General features: G+C 34.0%; 1 protein-coding gene across 1 annotated transcript in view; it reads right to left on the reverse strand.

The window, feature by feature from the left end:
• LOC130243333 (inactive phospholipase C-like protein 2) overlaps positions 1-15,833 on the reverse strand; it is a 131,880-nt gene extending 116,047 nt beyond the window's left edge. Inside the window, exon 1 of the mRNA XM_056475472.1 lies at positions 15,364-15,833. Coding sequence (XP_056331447.1) covers positions 15,364-15,579 — 216 coding nt within the window. The 5' untranslated portion in view covers positions 15,580-15,833. The remainder of the gene's footprint in view (positions 1-15,363) is intronic.
• Between the last annotated feature and the right edge of the window lie 9,477 nt (positions 15,834-25,310).

Below are 25,310 nucleotides of genomic sequence, written 5' to 3' on the forward strand. Positions count from 1 at the left end.
TAAACACCATTTGAAAAAATAGTCCCGGGCTTTAGTCTTTTTCCATCTAGTCTATATTTATAGACTTTTTAGTCTAAAAGAAAATTAAAGAAAATTAAAAGAAAGATAATAAATAAAAGAAAAAGAAAAGAAAAAAATAAACAAATAAATAAAAGAAAAAAGAAAAGAAAAAATAAACAAATAAATAAAAGAAAAAAGAAAAAATAAACAAATAAATAAAAGAAAAAAGAAAAGAAAAAATAAACAAATAAATAAAAGAAAAAATAAACAAATAAATAAAAGAAAAAAGAAAAGAAAAAATAAACAAATAAATAAAAGAAAAAAAGAAAAGAAAAAACATTAAATTAAAATAAATAAAAAAATTATTAAATTAAATACAAAAATAAAATATCAAATAAAATAAAAAATTATCAAATAAAAAAGAAATAACAAAATAAAGAAAAAAAAAGAAAGAAAATAAAATAATTTTTTTTTATTAAATTAAAAAATAAATAAAAATTTTAAGTGTTACAAAAAACTTTTAAAATGTTGTTTAAAAAATCAATGGAATAGATTTATGTTTTACAAAACAAATTCTTGTGCATTAAATTATCATAATAAATTGATTTCCAAAGGATCATGTGACTAGAGTGATGCTGAAAATTCAGCTTTGAGGAATAAATTACACTCTAAAATAGCAGAAAACAGTTATTTAAAATTGTAATAAATTATATAATTATAACTATTTTAGGTTACACTTTATGTTAATGAACAATTAACGCTATAAACAAACTATTAACTAAGACCTTTAGCTCAATAAACTACTAATCAGCTGCTTATTAATAGTTAGAAAGTGGTTGGGTTTAGGTATTGGGCAGGATTAGGAATACAAAATAGGATCAAACATTATAAACAATTAATATCTTAGTAACAGTCAGGTAATAGGCCAGATGTTAATGCTGTGAAATTAAAGTGTTACCCTATTTTACAGTATTTTTTTATCAAATAAGTAAAACTAAAAGTAAAAAATTAAATACTTTGCTGTTTTCAGTGATGCTTGTGTGGGCGTCTCGAGTTCGAATCAAGCTTGTGTCATTCATTTCCTGCTCCCTTCTTTTCTCCTTGTCATTTCCTGTCTGCTCTCTAACTATCCCTATCATTAAAGCAGCAAAAAAGACCAGCACATGACAGATCTTGTGAGTGCGAGCATAACTGTAGAAAACACAACAATGAATCATCGGGTGGCATTGATGACACATAAATTAATCAGTAGCTTTGCTTAACCCTTCCTTCGGGGATGCTTTGAATACTAACAATCATGTCTTGTGGGTAAGGCAACTCAACATGATGAGAGAGAATCTTTTAGCTTTTTTTTTTGTTGTTGCTAGATTTTGCTGTCTGTATATTAAGGTTGTCACTATACTGGAATTTTATACCAATCGGCAGTGATATTTTAAAAACGTCCATTTCCTGCGAACATTTGAGCGCTACTGAGCGTGTTCTGAAACAGCGCTGATTTGCCATTGTGTTCACGTGCTCAACAGAAATGACTATGATTGGCTGTGAAGGTCATCAGTTCACCGAACTCATCACTACTGAGTGTAACCACAGATACAGGGACACTGGAGCATTTCAAAGCTGTGAAGATCAGTCGATTCATCAGCAGATCGCTCATATGTCAGCCTATAAACAGACCAGCTGATCTTCACGGCTTTAAAACGCTCTATGTGAATAATTGAATTGTTTTTATTGCAGTCAAAAGTTTAAATAAGTGTGTAGGGGCGATACGGTGGCTCACAGCAAGAAGGTCGCTGGTTCGAGTCTCAGCTGGGTCAGTTGGCATTTGTTTGTGGAGTTCTCCCTGTGTTGGTGTGGGTTTCCTCCGGGTGCTCTGGTTTCCCCCCTCAGTGCATACACATGCACTATAAGTGAATTGAATAAACAATGCGAGAAGAGTGTATGGGTGTTTCCCAGTTCTGGGTTGCTGCTGGAAGGGAATTTGCTTTGTAAAACATATACTGGAATAGTTGGTGGTTCATTCCGCTGTGGTGACCCCTAATAAATAAGGGCTAAGCCGAAGGAAAATGAATGAAACAATAATAAATGATGAAAATACATAAACTCCATGAATAGACATACCTTTGGGTATCTCTACAAGCATAAAATATTTGTTTATATTTATATTTTTGCATTGTATGTATAGTATATGTGTGTGTTTATTCATATATGCATAAATATACGCAGTACATATGAATATATTATGTAAATGCAAACTTCTATCTCACTGTAGTTGAATCAAGTTAACTTATTTCAACTTGCATCAATCCATAGATATATACACTAGATATCGCATACGAACCCTGAGTATGCGTCAATAGCGCCGTCACATTTGTAAAGTGCTCCCAGGACAAAAGTCATTCAACCGCAGTAGTCAAGACTAAAGCCAACATGAAGATGTGGGACTTTAGCGCTGTGTACAGGTGTAGTAATGAGAAAACAAAGCATAAAGGCAGAACATTTCATAGGTATGATTTCGTTTTTTACGTTTTTGTATGTTACGAACGTTTGTGCTCAACAAATATTGATGATAATAGCACCAATTCGCTCTAAACACTGTAGGCTTAAGGCTGATTTATACCTCTGCGCCAAGCACACACGTAAACTTCGACGCAGCGTACGCATGGACGCATAGCCCTCGCTGATGCGCACCTCTTGAAAAATGTAACTACACGTCGCAATGACGCATAGCACAAGCTCTGTGATTGGTCGGCTTGGAAGCGCTGACGAGTGTGGGAGGTACTGAGAGCCGCACGAGTCCGTTGGAGTGACTGTTTACAAGTATCGAGTCCCGTGAAGGAGCTCTAGATAAAAAGATGTTTTGTGTTTACCTTATGGTTAAAGTTGTTGCACGTCCACCGGTTCCTGCCTCAAAATGAGCAAGTTTGAGCCACTTGTAAATGAAGCGAAGAAACTCAACACAGAGGGACATGAACACTTCACTGCCAACTAGCGTTTCGGAAGTGTTATTGCAGAGCAACAGAAACAGCGCACAGATGTATAAATGCACAGCTACGCGCATTGCATGCGCCATGGGTCACGCCGATCACTTGATGCAGAAGTATAAAGCAGGCTTTATGCTTGTTTTGTTGAATAAAATAAGCAAACAATGTAAGTTAAATGTGACAACAAGATGCTGCGGTGCCAGAAATTAGTATTACTGTCAGCTAAGTGAACGTGTCGTTCACAAAGATTCATTCACAAACTAATCGCTTCCTCTGTTAGAAGGAGAAGTGAAAGCAGGATTAGATTAAATTGAACAGGGAGGGAGGATAATACATTTCCATGCACACAAACACACACTTTGTCAAGAATGCCTGTGCGGTCACTTATCCATCGATAAAGAAAAGTGATGTAAATTTATAATTTTCATAGTTTAAAACAATATTTGCATACTGACCACCAGGAAAACAGATATATGTGTATATATCTCTGACTCTGGATGGCCAGTCCACTGCACCTTGGTCCCATGCTCATTTCAAAGGAGCACTACTCAGTACTAAAATGGCGGCTGTATTGACACATTCCTTCCAATAGACAACAGCAGCGTAGGCGACATCTAATGTAAATATCTATGACATCAATCAAACGGACTAAAAATTTAAAGCTAAACTTTGTATAATTTAAAAAATGTAGTTAAAACCTGATTAACTTAAAGCAACATAAATATATTTGCTCTCTTGGCTTCTTGTCATTAAATTATTTTTCAGTGTAGGATGCAGTTAATCACGATTTATCATTTGACAGCAGTATTTTTCCTTATTTTGAAAATTCTGCTACATTAGTGATTTCTACTGCCTCCCAATTGTGAATGCGGTTAGGTACTATTTTGTAGTCTGGTGGTTTATTTCACTAATTTGGCAACCATTAAACATCATCTGGGAAACGGTTTGAATTTCCGGTTAGTACAAAAAAACATTAGTGTTCCATTTGGGATGACACGGTTGAGTGTACAAGTGCATAGTGTGCCATTCGGGACGCAACTACAGTGTATAAATAAGTATTGAACACGTCATGTTTTTATTTGTGAATAATATTTCTAAAGGAGCTGTTGACATGGAATTGAACCAGATTTGGGTAAAAAATCCAAACTATATAAACATAAAAATGAAAAACCTAAAAAAAAAATGTGTAGTAACAATGGAATGATGTAGGGAGAAAGTACTGAACTACTGAAACATATTTAATACTTTGAATAAAAGGCTTTTTTTGTGCTTTCAGCATAAAGACGCCTCTCATATGGAGAATGAAGTCACATGCATTGCTTCAAGTGTTTTTCCACAGACTTCAACTGTGTGTCAAACTCTTGATGATTCTGTGGGTCTCATCTATCAAATCTTTATTTTGTATTTTCTATTGGATTCAAGTCAGGTGCTTGGCTGGGCCATTCTGCAGCTTGATTTTCTTTCTCTGAAAGCATTTGAGAGTTTCCTTTGCTGTGTTTTGGATCATTGTCTTGCTGAAATGGTCTTCATCTTCATCATCCTGATAATATAGATGTTGAACTGAAGCAGCTGATATTCATTTACACTGATGAAGGGCAGAGGGTTGCTGAAGAACTACTGAGAGATTTCAGTTGCTGTCTGGGCCTTTACTGCCTTTCTTCATGTATTCAATACTTTTTCCCTGTGTCATTTCATTTTATTACGCATAACTTCATTTGTAAACTAACTAGTTTTGTTTTCTTTGCATATGGATTTCTTTGGTTGTTACCAACATCTCAGGAAAATGTCAAGTCTATAGCCATGTTGCTATCCAAAAATGCGAATTAATTTTATGAGCAAAACTGGAATATTGCATAAAAGATGTGCGAATAAAGCAGCGTTTCCATCCAATGAGTCAAAAGGGAACAAAATTGTCACTTCCTGATTAACTGCCGCCAAATATCAACAGGAAAAACAGCGTTTTCTATAGTAGAAGAAGCTGCGTGGATCTTTTCTTCATTTAATAAATGACTTGTGCCTCAGAAGGCAATCCTGACCTGCAGTGAGCGTGCGGTGGCGTTTGAAGGTGTTTAATGTGGAGCACAGATGCTCTTGATTCTGGAGGTCATTAATAATATAATAATACTAATAACTGAAACAGTTATGGCATTTTAGAATGACCAAAACAACATTTCAGATGTTTTACAATGCGCTCAGCCTGCTGGTTTGACCATTCACACACATTTTTATCATCACATGATCTCTTATAACAATATCACATGACTTTTTTTTTTAATGCTCATACTGGAATTTGTTCGGTAAAAGTGTTTCCATCGTAGTTTATGCGCATCTTTTCTTATCGAATAAAAAGTTTATCCTACTCAGTTATTATGCGCATATGTTTTTTCATGCGCATTTTCACAATTGATGCGCATCTTGGCGTTTCCATCAACCGTTTTTAAGTGCATATCCAAAATGCGCATAAAAATAGGTGGATGGAAATGTAGCTAATGGCACCTGTAGAAATATCTTTTCTAAGAAAAATGGTGACGTTTTTCAATACTTATCTCCCCCACTGTATATTCTTTCTCTCCATTTAGTTCTAACATTAAACTTTTTCTTTCCATTGCAAAGGTTTCATATTCTTGTCCACTAACCGTACTGTGACTTCTAAAGCCTGTCAAATAAGATGGAAAGCGGGAAATGTCAAGCAGGCTGAGCAGAGAGAGAAAGCGTGCATGAGAATGATATAGTCTACACTTTGTTCTCTTCATGGTGACAGGCTATTGTGAGGCTAAAGATCAGTCAGAGCTTTCCTGGACTCTACAAGACAGAAATGTCAATAGCTTCACTGTATATCTGCTGCTGGAGAGAGATTCAAAGTTCAGCACCGACTGTGACAAAACAGCACACGCTTCAATACTACCCTGTTACTGTTATATATAGATCTCACTGGGTTAAAAACATCTGCACTGTGCTGAATATCTTGAGGACAACACAAAGGAGTTTGACTCAAAACTGTCAGAATTCTAGAGTTTGTCGAAGGATTTTATGCACTGCCGAGTTCACTGAATCAGTTATTGGTGAATCACTTTGAATCAAACTGTTCTGAATCATTCATGAACAACTCTGTATTACACTATATTACATCTGACTGAAAATTAAAAATATTGTATTGTGTACATTCTTTTAAAGCTGTATTAGGGTAAAAATTTAAATGTTAAGGTAAATATTTTAAGGACGACACAAAGGGCTCTATTTTAATGATCTAGGTGCAAAGTCTAAAGCAAATGGTGCAAAAGCATTAAGGGTGTGTCCGAATCCACTTTTGCTGTTTTAAGGACGGAAATATACACTCTGCGCCCTGGCTCATGGTCTAACAGGGTTGTGCTTGTTCTCTTAATGAGTTATGGGTGTGCTTCAAGCATAATGTGCATTAAAACAATCAAAGTCTCATCTCCTATTCCCTTTAAGAGTCAGTTGCATCACCCCATGGTGCATTTGCTATTTACATGGCGGACTTTGTAAGTGGAAAACTAAACGCTTCACTAGCGAGAAAACAGTTGAACAGACCATCTGCAGCGCGAGGATAAAAAACGAGCCTTCTTCATTCAGCCTCCTTACTTTCTCTTTAGTTTTACTCTTTACTATACGCCTTTACTCCTTTACTTTCGTGGATAAGGAAACGGTGTTGTACGCACTCCACTGAAGACAACCATTAGCCTACATATTTAATTTTATTTGTTAAGAGCAAAGGTTTGTTTCAAAACTATTTCTAAATTCAGTTCTAATTTCTAGTAAACAAATAAATGAACAATAATAACGAAGAGTTATATCCAAACACACGTCCTATTCTTAAGCCCCATATGGTGATGCACACATCTCCAAAATCCCACAGGTGGACAAATCTAAACTTGTTTTTATTAAAACAAATATAAATAGTCATAAATAAACTGAAAAAAGCCCCCCGAGATGAGGTATGGAGGCAGTGGTTTTTATATTTATGTAGGAAATAATATCTTTCTTCGTTTGTAAAGATATTTGTGTGTTGCTGTATATCCTGTCTGTATTAAGCAATGTGTAAGCGTTTGAACCTGCATAAGCGCATAACTAACGCGCTCTGCACTGGACTTTAGACCAGCTTTCAGTTGGTCAATGGCACTGTCTATATCAGTTCTTCAAAATAGCAACACGCTAACAATGCGCCTTAACACACCTCCTTTATAGACCAGCACGCTCATGAGTCTGTAAAGTGGCGTAAATGGATTTACTATTTAAACAACATGGTGCAAAACGTGAAAATGGTAGTTGCGCTGGTCTGGAACTAGCAACAAATCACGCCAAACACGTCTTGTGCCTTATTGTGCAGGATGTATGATAGGGCCCAAAAGGTTTTTGACTCAAAACTCCCAAAATTCAAGAGGTCGAAGGATTTATTGCACTGTCGAGTTTACTGAATCAGTTATTGGTGAATCAGTTTGAATCAAACAGTTGTAAATCATAAATCAACAACGATAATAAATATATTATTAAGTCTGAGTCAAAAATATTTGATTGTGTAATTTTTTTAAAAGCTGTGTTGAGGTAAAAATGTAAATGTTAAGCTTATAAAACTTTACAATTTTTTTTTTAAATAGCAAAATAAAAATTTACAACAGTTTTGCAAATATTCACAACAAACGGACAAAGGAGAAACCCCTGACAAAATGAAAATATTCATGTTTTTATTCTTAATGTTAAACTATTGTGATTTTGCAGCGTTGTAAAATACAAGTATAATTTTACTATTATTATTATATTAAATACTGAATTTTTATGATTATAAAGTCATGGAAATGTTTTATTTTTATTTATTTAAATTTTTTATTGGTGATCTGTTTTTATGATTATATGATTAGATTTGTTATTGATGTACATGTTATAATAACACTTATTGTTATTAGAAGTAGTTGTGGTAGTAGTAAACATAGTGCTATTGCTATTGTCATTGATTTATAATCATAACTGTGCAGCACAACTGTTATAATAATAATCATCATATATTCATTCATTCATTCATTTTCCTTCGGCTTAGTCCCTTTATTAATCACAGCGGAATGAACTGCCAACTTATCCAGCATATGTTTTGCACATCAGATGCCTTTCCAGCTGCAACTCATCAGTGGGAAACCCCCAATTACTCTCACTCACATACATACACTATGGACAATTTAGCTTACGCAATTCACCTATAGCGCATGTTTTCGGATTGGAAACCAGAGGAAACACACGCGACCATGGGGAGAACATGCAAACTCCACACAGAAATGCCAACTGACCCAGCTGAGGCTCGAACTAGCAACCTTCTTGCTCTGAGGTAACAGCGCTACCCACTGTGCCACCGCACTACAGAAATTTACAAATAATAACATTGTTGTTAATGATGTTATTTATATTTTAAAATATGAATCAAATTAATATTGAAGTAATATTATTAAAACGCTACAGCTGTAACTTTTTTTATCTTTTTATGAAATATCATTATATTAAAGTTAATTTTTTTCTTATTTTACAGCATCTTTAGTTCATAATCACAGTTTTGCAGCAGTCAAATATATCATCTAATAATTTTCTAATAATAATAATTTATAAATAATTGTATATAATTGTAAATATTATATAATAATGTTGTTGATATAATAGTAATATCAACAAAAGTATTACTAGTAATAATAAAACAAATATTTTAATAATAATTCACAAAACAGTGCATCTTTAATTGTTAATAATTTATAAAATAAAATAAAAAACATTATATGATTTATTTAAGAATTGTTTTTACAGGCAAAAAAACAGGCAGTATTTTTGTCACTGCAAAGCAACTTGTTCCACCAAAAATAGGCCCCCTGTTTTAGCAGCAGACAAGAACAGTGATGCTCAGAGAAGACCGACTGTGTGTGTGTGGTTCACCTGAATGATCTACGATCACTTTAACCACATGCTTTGACTGTGAGCACAGAAACAAACGAGAAATCTTTCCACAGGAAACACTGTAGTTGGTACAGGAACTAAAAGCAACACTGAGTGAAACGAGTTTAGCTGAGAGAAAGCATTTCCTCTTCTACGGCTAAACTCTCCTCTAAACAAATCGTCTGACTTTTGTCACATTCCTGCTCAGAACTTTGACACAAATCCAAACATGAGAGAGCCAATAAAAACCTACAATCAGAGCAAAAGGAAAGAGTTTTAAAGCTAGCGACCGAACACTTCCGTTTAGCAGATATATGACCTACATATAAATGTCATCTGTCTATCTGTTTGGGCAAAGAGCTGGTTAAAATCCTTATCTTTAGCTAGAACTGGCTGACATGAATGGTTTTATGTGCCACTACAGCCAACAAGGGGAAGTAGAGCGATATTTCCTGTCAGATTTTTTTTCTCTACATTAAACGGTCAAAATTTCCCAATAACGAACTGTAAGGCTGTGGAATTAATCACAAAGCAGTTAGTTTGCTTGCAAAACCCATTTACAGGGTTAGTTCACCCCCAAAAAATTATTCTGTGTTCATTTATTTACCCTTATATAAAATAGTTTCTTTCTTCTGTTGAACACAAATGATTTTTTAAAATGTTGTAAACCTGTAACCATTGACGTTCATAGTATTTGACTTTCCTACTATGGAAGTCAATGGTTACCGATTGGCATTAAAGAGATAGTTCACCCAAAAATTATGATTCTCTCATCATTTATTTACCCTTGTTTAAAATCCTTTCTGTCTTCTGTTGAACACAAATTATTTTTAAAAATATTATAAACCTGTAACCATTGACGTCTATAGTATTTGTCTTTCCTACTATTGAAGTCAATGGTTACCAATTGGGATTAAAGGGCTAGTTCACCCAAAAATGATAATTCTGTCGTCATTTATTTACCCTTGTTAAAAATAGTTTCTTTCTTCTGTTAACACAAATGATTTTTTAAAATGTTATAAACCTGTAACAATTGACGTATATAGTATTTGCTTTTCCTACTATGGAAGTCAATGGTTACCAATTGGGTTTAAAGAGATATTTTACCCAAAAATTATAATTCTGTCGTCATTTATTTACCCTTGTATAAAATAGTTTCTTTCTTCTGTTGAACACAAATGATTTTTTAAAAATGTTTTAAACCTGTAACCATTGTCGTCCATATAATTTTTTTTTCTACTATGGAAGTCAATGGTTACCGATTGGGATTAAAGGGCTAGTTCACCCAAAAATTATAATTCTGTCGTCATTTATTTACCCTTGTTAAAAATAGTTTCTTTCTTCTGTTAAACACAAATTATTTTTTTAAATGTTATAAACCTGTAACAATTGACGTATATAATATTTGCTTTTCCTACTATGGAAGTCAATGGTTACCAATTGGGATTAAAGGGATAGTTCACCCAAAAAGTATGATTCTTTCATCATTGATTTACCCTTATTTAAAATATTTTCGTTCTTCTGTTGAACACAAATTATTTTTTTAAAATGTTATAAACCTGTAACCATTGTCGTCCATAGTATTTTTTTTTTCTACTATGGAAGTCAATGGTTAGCGATTGGGATTAAAGGGCTAGTTCACCCAAAAATTATAATTCAGTTGTCATTTATTTACCCTTGTTAAAAATAGTTTCTTTCTTCTGTTAAACACAAATGATTTTTTTAAATGTTATAAACCTGTAACAATTGACGTATATAATATTTGCTTTTCCTACTATGGAAGTCAATGGTTACCAATTGGGTTTAAAGGGATAGTTCACCCAAAAATTATAATATTGTCATCATTTATTTACCCTTGTTTAAATTAGTATCTTCCTTCAGTTGAACACAAATGCTTTTTAAAAATGTTGTAAACCTGTAACCATTGATGTCCATATTATTTGTTTGTTTCTACTTTAGAAGTCAATGGTTACCGATTGGGTTTAAATAGATATTTTACCCAAAAATGATAATTCTGTCGTCATTTATTTACCCTTGTTTAAAATAGTTTCTTTCTTCTGCCGAACACAAATGATTTTTTAAAATGTTGTAAACCTGTAACCATTGATGTCCATAGTATTTGTTTTTCCAGCAATGGAAGTCATTGGTTACTGATTTCCAACATTCTTCAAATTATCTTCTTTTGCATTCAACTGAATAAAGAAACTCATAAAGGTTTGGAAAGACTTGAGGGAGAGTAAATAGTGAGTACATTTTCATTTTTGCATGAACTATCCCTTTAAAGCTTTGGTGGCCTTGAAGATAATACCCTAAATTAGCAATACAAACAACTTGCACTTTAAATATATGTATTAGAAATTTGAATTTTAAATAGAATTGCAGTTTCCTAAATGGCATTTTTAGGATTTTAATTAGTGCTGCACAATATATCATTTCAGCATCGATATCGCAATGTGTGCCTCCGCAATAGTCACATCGCAGGGCAATGTTGCTTTGGATTATAGTTGAGAGATTTGTGGAGTCACTCCAAAGTTGAACCAAAACAGAGTGAAAGTTTATCATTTGCATGTGTTTTTAAAGACATTTCAAGAGAGCTCGAAGCATTCAGGCACAAAAAATACAACATTTGCACCTTTAATGATGATAATTCTACTTAATAATTAATACAATGATGTCCTCACAGTGTTATTTTACATTTCATTTGATCTGAATACTGCTTGACACTCCAGAAAACCATACCGCTGTTTGTTTTACTTTTACTTTGTACTTATTTGCTTATTATTTTTCATCCATGATTCACTTCCTCCTACAGAATGACCATAATCAGTCATAAATTCAAGATTTCTTCCAAAAAAAGCCTTGGTAAACCATCAGGTGAAATTGTATTCATATAGCAATACATATCGCAGACAAGTAAAATATCGCAATATCTGAGTTTTTTCAATATCGTGCAGCCCTAATTTTAATTGTATTCTCTTTGGTATTTTTTTTTACTCTGTCAAGCACTTTGGATAGCTTTGCTGTGTTAATTTGCTACTAAATAAATAAATTGTACTTTTATCATAATCATGAGTCACATGTGGTAAATATGTGCACAGAGGCTCACGTTACTAAAGATTACGGCTTGAGTTCAGTATGTCTGAAACGGAACTGGCATTAGAAATTGCCATCAGATGTGATTCATGAGCAGGCCAAGTTTACACAACATTCATTTCTGTAAACTACTGAACTACCATCAATTATGAAAGACATTGTGGAATAATAATAATAAAAATAACTGCAACTTTTTATCTTGCAGGTTTGACTCTTGATCTTGAGGCTTTTTTTGGTAGAGTCAAGAGTTTATACCTTTCTCACAGTACAGTTTGTGAATTTATAGCCTGTAAAAATGTAGTTTTTACTTCTAAAAGCTGGCTATTTCATGTAATTTCGAGTTTAAAGGCCTTCTCGCATTTCTGATTTTATAGCAATTCTGACTTTCTACTTAAAATGTCAACTTTATCACACAGTTTGCAAATATATGAGTTTAATTCTTGCTTTTATGAGTCTATATCTCTCAATTCTGACTCTTTAATCAAAATCTGAACATTTTGCAATTGCAAGTCTGAGTTTATATCTTGCAATTCTGACTTTTTAGCTTGGATTTGCAACTTTCTCACAGTTTCTGAGTTAATATCTTGTAAATATACACATTTGGACTTTATTTTTCTTTAAAAAGTGTTTATTTCTTGTAATTTTAACTTTACCAGCCTCACATTTCTTGCTTGTGTTGCAATTCTGTCTTCTTACATTGCAACTCTTATAACAATTTGCACGTTAAACTTGTTTTAAATCATTTAAATTCTGTATGGTGTTTATTTCTTACACTTTATGATTCTTTTAATCCTCTTGTTTATGTTAAACACTTTGAATTACCATTACATGCTATATAAATACACTGGTAATATAATTCACTATTAACTAAAGTATGCATTTGGAATGTTGCTGGTGCATATTCCAGTTTTACAACTCGCATTTTTGCTAGATGTGATGAGATATGATTAATATCAACTCATAAACAAGCACTAGTGAAGCTGGAATGAATATCACTAAAGAGATACTTCACCCAAAAATGAATATCTCCTGTTAAACACAAAAGAAGATGTTTTGAAGAATGCTGAAAACCAGTAACCATTGACGTCCATAGTATTAGTCTACTATAGAAGTCAATGGTTTCCAGCTTTCTTCCAAATATCTTCTTTTGTGTTTCATAAAAGTTTATAACCATTTGAGCGAGGGTAAATAGTGAGTACATTTTAATGTTTGGCTGAACTATGCCTTAAAGCTTTGGCTACTAGTAACAAACTGATAAATAATGTGCAATGAGCACTAAAAACAGATTAGAAGCAACAGCTGTAATACATAATGATTAGTTACGCCTTAATAAGCCATTCTGAGACTAGTTATAGCTTGTGCATGTTACTGATGTGCATCATGAAATCACAAAACGCATGATCAAGTGGAAACAGCACTGACTTGTCTACTGTGGGCTGAGATTTCTGTGCATCTGAGAGCCCCCCAAACCTGTACATATGGTTTAACAGTTTCCGTATTTTGTGTTTTCGGTTTATTTACGATTGTGGATTACATTGATTTCTGCTCTGTCGACTTTTGATGTTAAGAATTCAAGTCTACAGTTTAGCAAAGTGACTTTTATAGACATTTTAGTAGTTTGAAAAAAATGTAATGCATATTTAAATATGCAAGAACTAGTGAAGAGGAATAAATACCTTAAAGATTTGGCTACTAACTGAATGGCTACTAGTTGATGTGCAATCAGCACTAAAACCGGTTTAGAAGCCACAGCTGGAATACATAGTGACTAGTTACGCCTTAATAAGCTATTCAGAGACTAGTTATAGCTAAAAGTAAAGGAGTGCACGTGACTGATGTGCATCATCAAATCACTAAACACATGATCTAGTAGAAACAGCACTGTAATGTCTACTGTGGGCTGAGATTTCTGTGCATCTGAGAGCCCCCCAAACCTGTACAAATGGATTTACAGTTTCCGTATTTTGTGTTTTTCATTTATTTACAATATTTAATTGCATTGATCTCTGCTCTGTTAACTTTTGATGTTAAAAATTCAACTCTACAGTTTAGCAAAGTGATTTTTATTGACATTTTAGTAGTTTGAAATAATATAATGTATATTTAAATATCCAAGAACTAGTGAAGAAGAATAAATACCTTAAAGCTTTGGCTACTAACTGAAAATTGATGTGCAATCAGCACTAAAACGGGATTAGAAGCCACAGCTAGCACACATAATGACTAGTTACGCCTTAATAAGCTATTCAGAGACTAGTTATAGCTAAAAGTAAAGGAGTGCACGTGACTGATGTGCATCATCAAATCACAAAACACATGATCAAGTGGAAACAGCATTGACTTGTCTACTGCGGGCTGAGATTTCCGTGCATCTGAGAGCCCCCCAAACCTGTAGAAATGGTTTAACAGTTTCCGTATTTTGCATTTTCTGTTTATTTATGGTATTTTATTGCATTGATCTCTGCTCTGTCGACTTTTGATGTTAAAAATTCAACTCTACAGATTAGCAAAGTGACTTTTATTGACATTTTAGTAGTTTGAAACAATATAATGCATATGAAAATTTACAAGAACTAGTGAAGAGGAATAAATACCATAAAGCTTTGGCTACTAAATGAGAAATTATGTACAATTAGCAGTAAAACTGAATTACAAACAACAGCTATTATACATAATGACTAGTTACGCCTTAATAAGCCATTTTGACTAGTTATAGCTACTAATGTGCATTGTGCATTTACAAAGCGCATGATCAAGTGGAAACAGCAATGACATGTCTACTGTGGGCTGAGATTTCTGTGCACCTGAGAGCCCCCCAAAACTGTACCAATTGTTTAACAGTTTCCGTATTTTGTGTTTTTCATTTATTTACAGTATTTAATTGCATTGATCTCTGCTCTGTCGACTTTTGATGATAAAAATTCAACTCTACAGTTTAGCAAAGTGACTTTTATTGACATTTTAGTAGTTTAAAAGAATATAATGTATATTTAAATATGCAAGAACTAGTGAATCAGGAATAAATACCATAAAGCTTTGGCTACTACTGAGAGATGATGTGCAATTACCTTTAAAACTGAATTACAAGCAACAGCTAGCATACATAATGACTAGTTATGCAATAACGAGGCATTCAGAGACTAGTTATAGCTAAAAGCAGAAATAAATGTAAACGAGTGCACGTGACTGATGTGCATCGTGAAATCACTAAACGCATGATCGTGTGGAAACAGCAATGACATGTCTACTGTGGGCTGAGATTTCTGTGCATCTGAGAGCCCCCAAAACCTGTGGATGATCACTACTGCACGTATCAGGGCGAGGTTTGACGAGATTACAAATGAGTAAAACGACCGTTTACCTTAATAATACTGGTCTTCCGCGGTATTCCAGTTTTGCCATCCAGCACCACTGCCGTGTCGAGCCCCTGGTTCTCGGGCGCACACAGTCCACAGTCCCCGTTGGAGACCGACACCTCGCCTGCGGCTCTGCCGGCCGCCTCTTCGCATGGCTGGGGAGACTTTCTGCCGCCGCCCGCCGATGAGACCCCGCAGTTCTCGGCGACAAACTCCGCCATGAGCCCCCGTGAAACGCACGCAGCCGCCTGTGCCTGGCCGTATTAGCTGTCGGTTCTAGTATCTACCGATATAGGCTCTCCAGCACACATTAGAACAAAAGCCATCGCAGGTTTAATTGTCGTCGGTGTTTGTGTGTCGGCTCGGCGGCATCTGTTGGCTGCGTTGTATCTGCGCGCACCGCGTACACGAATGTTTCAATGTTACAATACTGCGAGTGTCATTGTTGAGGCGCTCACGCGGGTCTGACAGATACTGCCATCTGCCGAATTCACTTCACATCGCTGTAATACACTGCTGCTCCCACAAACACCACGCATATCCGTGATCTGATAAGGCTTTTTACATGGAAGCGCATATATGCATGTTAGAACACACATGCTGCAGGGAGAACGGCCGGGGCTAGATGTCAGTTCTCAGGAAACTCAGTTATCGTTCACTTTATGCCACGGGTTGAATCTGGTGATTACACGAATTTGTTTAGTTTCGTTTTAGTTTTTAGGGCATGTTGATCCTATTTGTGACCATGCACAAAACAAGGAGGTTAATTAACAGTTTCCATATTTTGTGTTGTCCGTTTAAGGCCTGTTTACGGTTGTGAATTGCATTATGGGATGTTGATCTTTGCGCTTTCGACTTGTTGATGTTAAAAATTTAACTCTAGAGTTTAAAAAAGTGACTTTTATTCTCATTTTAGTAGTTAAAAATATTAAATAATGTATATGACAGTGTATATATTTTGTAACGTAATATACAACACCAACCCAGACAATTATATCACTTTAAACTATTAAACATGTTAATAAAAGTAACTTTTTCGAACTTTTTAAGGTTAAAAGTTGTATATATGACTTGTAAATACAGAAAACTGCTAATTTACGGGTATTTTTTACAGTGTGGAGTAGTGTTGAATGTAATTAGTTACACAGTAAATGTACTTTCCCTTAAAAAAAGGGGTTACTCTGAATGTTTTCAGTTAATTACAGTTTAGTATAATATAATACTGTACTAAAATAGTGTACATAGATGTAACAGTTCTGAATAAATCAATTCAGCGAAGCAGAGTAATATGTATTTTGCAACTGAAGTGCATTTGACATTTTTCATTTATCAAGACAACTGCATATGCTTAAGGAAATAAAGATAGATAAATTAATTAAGGACAATATAAGACATACATTCAAAGAAGCAGAGAAGCTATTTAAATCTGAGGGTTCAAAAACATCTAAATACTAAGCAAATTGCTTTTAAATTTGTCTAAAATAACATTTCAAGGTTAAAAGTTGTTGGAAGAAATATCAAGGTCCCATAATGCAACTGAAATGCATAAATAAACGGAGGCAAATAAAAACATGAATCACCAAATACAGAAAACTGCTAATGTATGGACATTTTTTACAGTGTGGACCAGTGTTGAGTGTAATTAGTTACGAAGTAGGCCCAGCTTACTGTAATTAAATGTATTTTCCACTTAAAAAGTTAGAGATTACGTTGAATGTTTCTAGTTAATTACAGTTAATTATAATATATTACCCTTAAATACTGTACATAAATGTAACAGTTCTGTATACACCAATTCAGAGAGGCAGAGGTCTCTATATTTAGCAACTGAAGAATATTTATCATTTATCAAGACAACTGCATATGCTTAAGGAAAAAAAGATTGATAATTTAATTAAGGACACCATTCATTCATTCATTCATTCATTCATTCATTTTCCTTCGGCTTAGTCCCTTTATTTATCAGGGGTTGCTACAGCAGAATGAACTGCCAACTTATCCAGCAAATGTTTTACAGCACAGACGCCCTTTCATACGGTGGCCAACACTCATTCACACACATACACTATACGGAAAATTGGGTTTATTCAATTCACCTATAGCGCATGTGTTTAGACTGTGGAGGAAACCCACGCCAACATGGGGAGAACATGCAAACTCCACACAGAAATGCCAACTGACCCAGCTGCGACACGAACCAGCGACTTTCTTGCGACCACTTTTCAAAGTCCCATAATGCAATTCAAAAGCATAAATAAACCGGGGGAAATCAAAAATAAAAACATGAATCACAAAATATAGGAAACTGCTAATTTACGGATATTATTTACAGTGTGGAGCAGTGTTGAGTGTAATCAGTTACAAAGTAACTTATAGCTGTAATTCAATGTATTTTCCACTTTAAAAAAAGTGAGGGATTACTTTGAATGTTTTTAGTTAATTACAGTTAATTACAATATATTACCCTTAAATACTGGACATAAACTCGACAGTTCTGTATAAATCAATTCAGAGAGGCAGGAGTAGTCTATATTTTGCAGAATAATTATTTTGCAACTGAAGAACATTTATCAAGAAAAGAACAAGGCATATGCTTAAAAAAAAAGATTGATAAATTAATTGAGGACAATATAAGACATGCATTCAAAGAAGCAGAGAAACTATTTGAGGGTTCAATAAAATCTAAATACCGAGCATGTTGCCTTTAAAGTTGTCCAAACTAAGTTCTTAGCAATGCTTATTACTAATCAAAAATTAAGATTTATTTATACAGCCCATATACAGCCATATCGAACTGCTATGAGCGTGATATTGCGTTTATACAACAGTTCAACGGCATAAACATGTATATAATAAAGAAAATCAAAGTCTAAAAATCCTTTTGTACGAGGAACTACTTTATTCGGCCATTCATTCACATCTGCAGCTGACGTCAGAACAGCAGAAACCAATGCTAATTCACAAACGTCACTTTAGAGCTAGTGTTTGAATGATTCTCTAGCGTAATGTCTAAAGTGTTGACAAAGCAGGTGATTTTGCTCATATTTTAAAACTCTAAGGCTGAATGGCATGAAATGCCATCAGTCTACAGAGATTTCCCAGTATTTCTCTGTTGCTATATGGATATCACAATAAATAACCACAAACATAATACCGCAAGCAATACAAGTTTCTGTGGTATAAATACAGCACTACAACATACAAGAGAGAGAGAGAGATCAACTTATAATGTCACATACTTAATTTATAATGATTTGTTCAGCTGTAGTTTGAAACGTGCACTAAGAAATTGCAGTTTTTCTCCCCTAAGCACTTATTATGCTGTCTCTGTCGCCATCTTGTAGCGGAATGTCAACCGCCACTTTCTTTGGTCTGCTCAGACAGGCTGATGACAGCCGATGCACTGAATCCGATGCTCCAAAATATAAAATATTTTAAAATAGGCACTATCCTCATAAATAAACTGCACAGTTGCAATCTAAACAACTACATTCTCACATAAAAAGCCTCTAAAGTACATTATGTGATCAGCAACAATATTTGATAAACTGTAAAGTGTACTCTGCTTGTTGCTGTATGTGGGCGGAGTAATGCACAAAGCTGAAGGGTGAAGAGGCTGTACGAGTGCTGTTATTTGCAGAATATCATACAGCTGTCAGCCAATCAGATTCAAGAACCAGACAGAACTGTTGTACATGTGTGTATATATATATATACATATACATGTACACCAGTGGTGTAGTCGGGGCTATACTCAGTATGCCTACTTTTTTTCACTAGCTGTTTGGGTATTACGACTTCAGAGGATCAATAATTGCATATACCCTCGGTATACTCACTTGTTTTGCTGATTAGACTTCCATAATTTACGTGTATTCGCATCCCTTAACTGAATACCAAATGTTTTGTTTTGAACTCTCATCTTAATTTGTTACAATTGGTGCATTTTTGTTTATATTTTGCGCCATTCCCCGCCCCCTGACGACCCCAGCCGCTGCGAGAAAATTTCGTGAGTTTTTCAAAGTCAACTGAATGATGTCTCGCTGAAACGTTCAGGTAAAATTATAAAACAGCATGGTTGGGTGGGTAATAGTACACCACTTTTTTTTAGGACTACACCACTGATATATATATATATATATATATATATATATATATATATATATATATATATATATATATATATATATATATATATATATACATATACATATATATATATATATACATATACATATATATATATATATACATATACATATATATATATACATACATATACATATATACATGCAGATTTTTGGCATTAAGGAAAAATCTATAATTTTGACACAGTGTATATTTGGTTATCCCTATAAATAACTATTGGTTATAACTATATACCAGAGGTGGGAAAACTATAGCCCGCGGGCTATATGCTTCCTGCTGAACACTTTCATCCGGCCCGCAAGGGAGTTTTTAAAATGCTGCTTCTGAGTAACGGTTTGGTTTCAGAATTAGTAAATTAATGATGCAATACAAGTGAATGCCATTTGATGGCAGTACTGAACGCGGTCCAGTAAGTGCAACCAGTAGAATTAGAACATATTAAGATTCACACGACCATAATGACTGAAAATGACAGAAAGTGGCAGGTCTAATATGCCAAGAAAGTATTGCTGTTTTTAAGGACTACAACCTTAAGCGGCCGATCACACCGAACGCGCAATTTCACACCACAATGCCTTTTTGTTAACAAGAAAAAAATGAGCGCAGTGCGGTTTTTTATATGTCGTTAGGCAACGAATGAATCAGCTGGATATTTTGCGAGAGTGTTGCTGTTGATATTAATATAGCTTTATTTTCAGGCTCCTTGTTCACATTAACACTCATAATAACATGACTTGGAATAACAAAGACTAAGATTCCTCTTCAGTTTTATCTCATAGTTTTATAAGAGTTATTATGATCCTATTAATACAAGCTCAAATGAGATTGTTGTGAATTTGATTCAGATTATATAATAATTGCTGGTTAATTGTGTTAATTTTTGTGATAGAATATATTTTTAATGCATACATCCACTTTCAAAAGTTCTTTTATCAAAGATTTGTGATTTTATCAAGTTTTGTGATGATTGATCTGTATATTCTAAAAGCAGTGCAAATTAGATTACTGTAAAAAATATTTATTTTTGGGGGGGTTTCACCTTTAATGGATAGCAAAGTGTAGAGTATTGACAGGAAAGCGTGGGGAGCAGAGAGAGGGGAAGGATCGGCACAGGACCATGAGGCTGGAATCAAACCTGGGTCCCCGCGAGCACCGGAGCACATGCGTCGATGCACCAACCACTACACCACTGGCGCCGACAGATTATTGTAAATTTGACTGAATAGTAAACTTTAAAGGATTATTTTTATGTGTTAATAGGAGATTTTGTCTATCAGACAATATCTTTTCTATTCTCCACTGTAAAAATTATTACATTATTATTATCATTATTTTTTAGGGGATTATTTTATTGATTTATGATGACTGATAAATATAAATAGCAGTGCAAATCCATTTGACTTGAAAATTTGACTCAATAATAACTATTAAAAGAAATCTGCTTTGTGTTAATGTGACATGTTTCTGTCCGATATTACATGTTCTATGCATACTGCCACTATGAATTAAAGTTATTTTTTGAAGGATTTGACATGTGGCCCTTCACTTGGTTTGCAAAACTTGATGTGGCCCTCGGGTCTAAAAAGTTTGCCCACCACTGCTATATATTATAATTATACTCATGCAACATAAGACCATGGTTACAATTCAAAACCTAGCATAACATACAATCAGCTATGTACACAAAAGGAATCTTGACAAACATTTCTACACTGAGCAAATTATTCCACAAGTCATACATTAGAAAAATGCACTGTACAATTGCATAAGCCCAACATGATCCTTAAAAACAAACTATGAATTCAATTAGTAAATGGAAAAGTGTCCACCGTCGACAGCTTCTCAGCATTAGTTTTGCTGTTTCTCTGTTTCTAGGGTGTTGCAGGTCATCTGTGGGCCATCCCTGGATGGTTGCTGAACTGTCGAGAGTGGTTTTCTCACATTGTTGTAGTGCAAGGGTGTTCTGGGCGGTTGCTAGGCTCTTCTGGGCGGTTGCTAGGTACTTAAAGCAGCATGTGGGTCATAGATGAAAAGGGCTTTTCGAGTATCAAAATATGTGTATGACAGTTTAGCATGTTTTTCACGTACCTTAGAATGTGTCGTGTTTGATCGCTGTTTTTTTGGTATGCGTTTTTATATACAATTTTGGTATGCATTTTTGTATAACAACATATGCCTGGACAGACATAGAACTAGAGACATGTGAGACAAATTAAAATACTCAATAACAGACTATTTAAATCTTTACATATTTGTCTGCACAATATTTTTAATCATTTAAAATATCTTAACATTTAGTATGATTACTTATTCTTATGTATTCTGAAAGGTAAAGCTCAGAATGAGTTTGTTGTTTAATTTTTGCTGAAATATATAGGTTATTCATTCATTCATTTTCCTTCAGGTTAGTCCCTTTATCAATCTGTGGTCACCACAGCGGAATGAACCGCCAACTTATCCATCATATGTTTTACACAGCGAATGCCCTTCCAGCTGCAACCCATCACTGGGAAACACCCATACACTCTCATTCACAGACACACACTACGGACAATTTAGCCTACCTAATTCACCAATAGCGCATGTGTTTGGACTTGTGGGGGAAACCGGAGCACCCGGAACACTCCACACAGAAATGCCAGCTGACCCAGCCGAGGATCGAACCATCAAGCTTCATGCTGTGTGGTGACAGCATTACCCACTGTGCCACCTTGCTGCCAAAATACTCATTAACAGATCATTTAAATCTTTTTATTTGTCGGCACAATATTTTTAATCATTTATAATATCTTAACATTTAGTATGATGAGTTATACTTTTATTCTATGTAGGTTATGGTAAATTATTAAAATCTATTAAAAACAAAGTTGATACTAGCTTTAAACATGCTTTTTGATGGTACTGTGTATGTATACAGAGGGTGACACTTTAAAATGAGCATTACCGCCGTGCCTTGTACTGCTGCCACTCTAAAGGAGTATTAGAATAAAAACCTAATTAGAATAAAAACCTAAGTATCATCTTTTAATATGATGTACTTTTAGAGAAAAGATGCATATTTAACAGAATTTTTTTTTTTACTTGCTTTGACTATCAGAGATTAAATTTTTTTTTCCTATTTTGGACAGTTAAAAATAGTGTTTGGGACATTTCATATGCTGCAAAACAGTTGTAGGATGACACTGTATGTCTGGAACAGAATATAAAACATTCAAAGTATTTTAAACAGCCACTTAAGAGCTAAAATGTGCTGTTAGCCCTAGGAGGTTAAGTGAAATTAAAGAAATAAAAGACAACTAAAATGAAAGTACAAACATACATACAAATACGTAGGCCTAAATAAATAAATCATAATAATAATAATTAAATTTTTTAAAACCAATTATGTTTAACACAGCAAGGAAATTTTCACAGTATGTCTGATAATATTTTTTCTTCTGAAAAAAAGTCTTATTTGTTTTATTTCAGTTAAAATAAAAACAGTTTTAAATATTTTAAATCTTCAAAATTATTATCCCCTATTATTATCCCCTATCAAAATTATTATCCCCCTATTTTTTTCAATAGTTTACAGAACAAACCATCATTATACAATAACTTGCCTAATTACCCTAACCTACCTAGTTAACCTAATTAACCTAGTTAACAACCTAAAATAACAAAATAAACAGGGGGGCTAAAAATTCAGGGGGGCTAATATAATATATATATATATATATATATATATATATATATATATATATATATATATATATATATATATATATATATATATATATATATATAATATAGAGAGATTGAGTGTTTATAGATACAGTGTTTGTTATTTTAAAATGATAAGACTAAGACAGTCAACAAATAAGCTTTTTTATTTACATTTTCGTTGTTGATTATATTTTACTATCTCATTTTATGTCTCAATTATTGTACATAAATAATAAATTATAAATTAAATAGGCCTAAATAAACATTTATTTAAAGAAAATACCAGTAAAACACAAAGAAACGGTCCGGCGCTAACTTGAACGCTATCAAAAGCATACAAATAAACTGACCTACATCAAGCAGATCTCTAAACTTATAATAAAAATTATTTTGCGCAGGACGTAAATTACATCCCGCAAGATTAAACGTCAATGTTCTCCTTCATATTCTAATTGTTTATTTATTTATGTTTTTACCATTTAAACTATTAATGGCTCAGTATTTTTTGTGTTTAAATTTCAATTTCAGTCACCTTGCATATGCGTGTGAAATATAATGTGTGCATAACAGCATAAAAAGGAAAAAGCAGTCAAAAGTTATTGCTAATTCATCAAAATCAGCTATATTAAAATACACCCGAAGTATAAAAAACAAAGCACCTTGTCAAAAGTCTGCCTATATAGGCTATTTTTTATATAGGCCTACTAAATGTGCAACCATTTTTGTAAATTTGATTAAATGCACATCCTAAAATAGTGTGATCTGGTCTTTTACTTAAAGTGTGTATATAGAATTTTCAGTAGATAATGTACATTTATCCTGGTTCCTGTTCTGCTAAGTGGTTAAATTAAGCTATGGTAAGCTGTTTATTAAAGATTACTTAATAGCTAACAACACCAGGTACTATTAACTAATAGTACTATAAAATAACCCCTTTTTTCTTTTCTTTTCTTTTTTTTTTGTTAAAGAAATATGCATGCATGTCAAGACAGATGGCTGTTAACAACGTAGTGCTGTTGCCTAATATTCAGAAATGTGCTGAAAAATCTGTCCGTATGGTAGTAAATCATCCCAACACATGTGAAATGTTGAAATGTCTCTCCTGTTGCAGACTCTTCGGTGTGAACACTATGTTTCCATCGACCTATTTTTTTGTGCATTTTTGATATGCGCTTAAAAAATGGTTGATGGAAACGGCAAAATGCATAAAACACATACACATAATAACTGAGTAGGATTAACTTTATTCAATAGGAAAAGATGCGCATAAACTATGATGGAAACGCTTTTACCGAACAAATTCCAGTATGAGCATTAAAAAAGGTCATGTGATATTGTTATAAGAGATCATGTGATTATCAAAATGTGTGTGAATGGACAAACCAGCAGAATCAGGATCAGTTTTATTGCCAAATGTGCTTTACGCACACAAGGAATTTGTTTTGGCTAAGCTTCCAGTGTACATAAAGTGAAAGTGACCACACAAAATAAATAAATGTGAAAAATAAAAAAGATGATAAACATTAAACAGATGCAGTTAGTCAAAAAATCTGGATGTTGAATTGTGTGTACAGATTGTTATAAATATACAGGTTATAAGGTGCTGTGTACAAATGCGAATGTAGAAAGTATTGCACATATTTATTGCACAGTAGGGGAATATTTAACTGTTCATAAGGTAGACAGCCTGAGGAAAGAAACTTTTCCTGTGTCTGGCTGTTTTTGTGCTCGGTGCTCTGAAGCGCCGACCAGACGGTAACAGTTCGAACAGGTAGTGTGCTGGGTGTGAGGCATCCAGAGTGATTTTGCGAGCCCTTTTACTCACTCTGGAAGAGTACAGTTCTTGAAGTGTAGGAAGGGTTGTGTCAGTGATTCGTTCAGCAGTCCGGACTATTCGCTGTAGTCTATGGAGGTCGGTTTTGGCAGCTGAGCCGAACCAGACGGTGATTGAAGTGCAGAATATGAATTGGATGACAGCTGAGTAGAACTGTTCGAGCAGCTCCTGTTGCAGGTTGAACTTCCTCTGCTGACGAAGGCTGAGCCCATTGTCAAACATCTGAAATGTTGTTTTGGACATTCTAAAATGCCTTAACCATTT

Source organism: Danio aesculapii, chromosome 16 (assembly GCF_903798145.1).
Source record: "Danio aesculapii chromosome 16, fDanAes4.1, whole genome shotgun sequence".
NCBI lineage: Eukaryota > Metazoa > Chordata > Actinopteri > Cypriniformes > Danionidae > Danio > Danio aesculapii.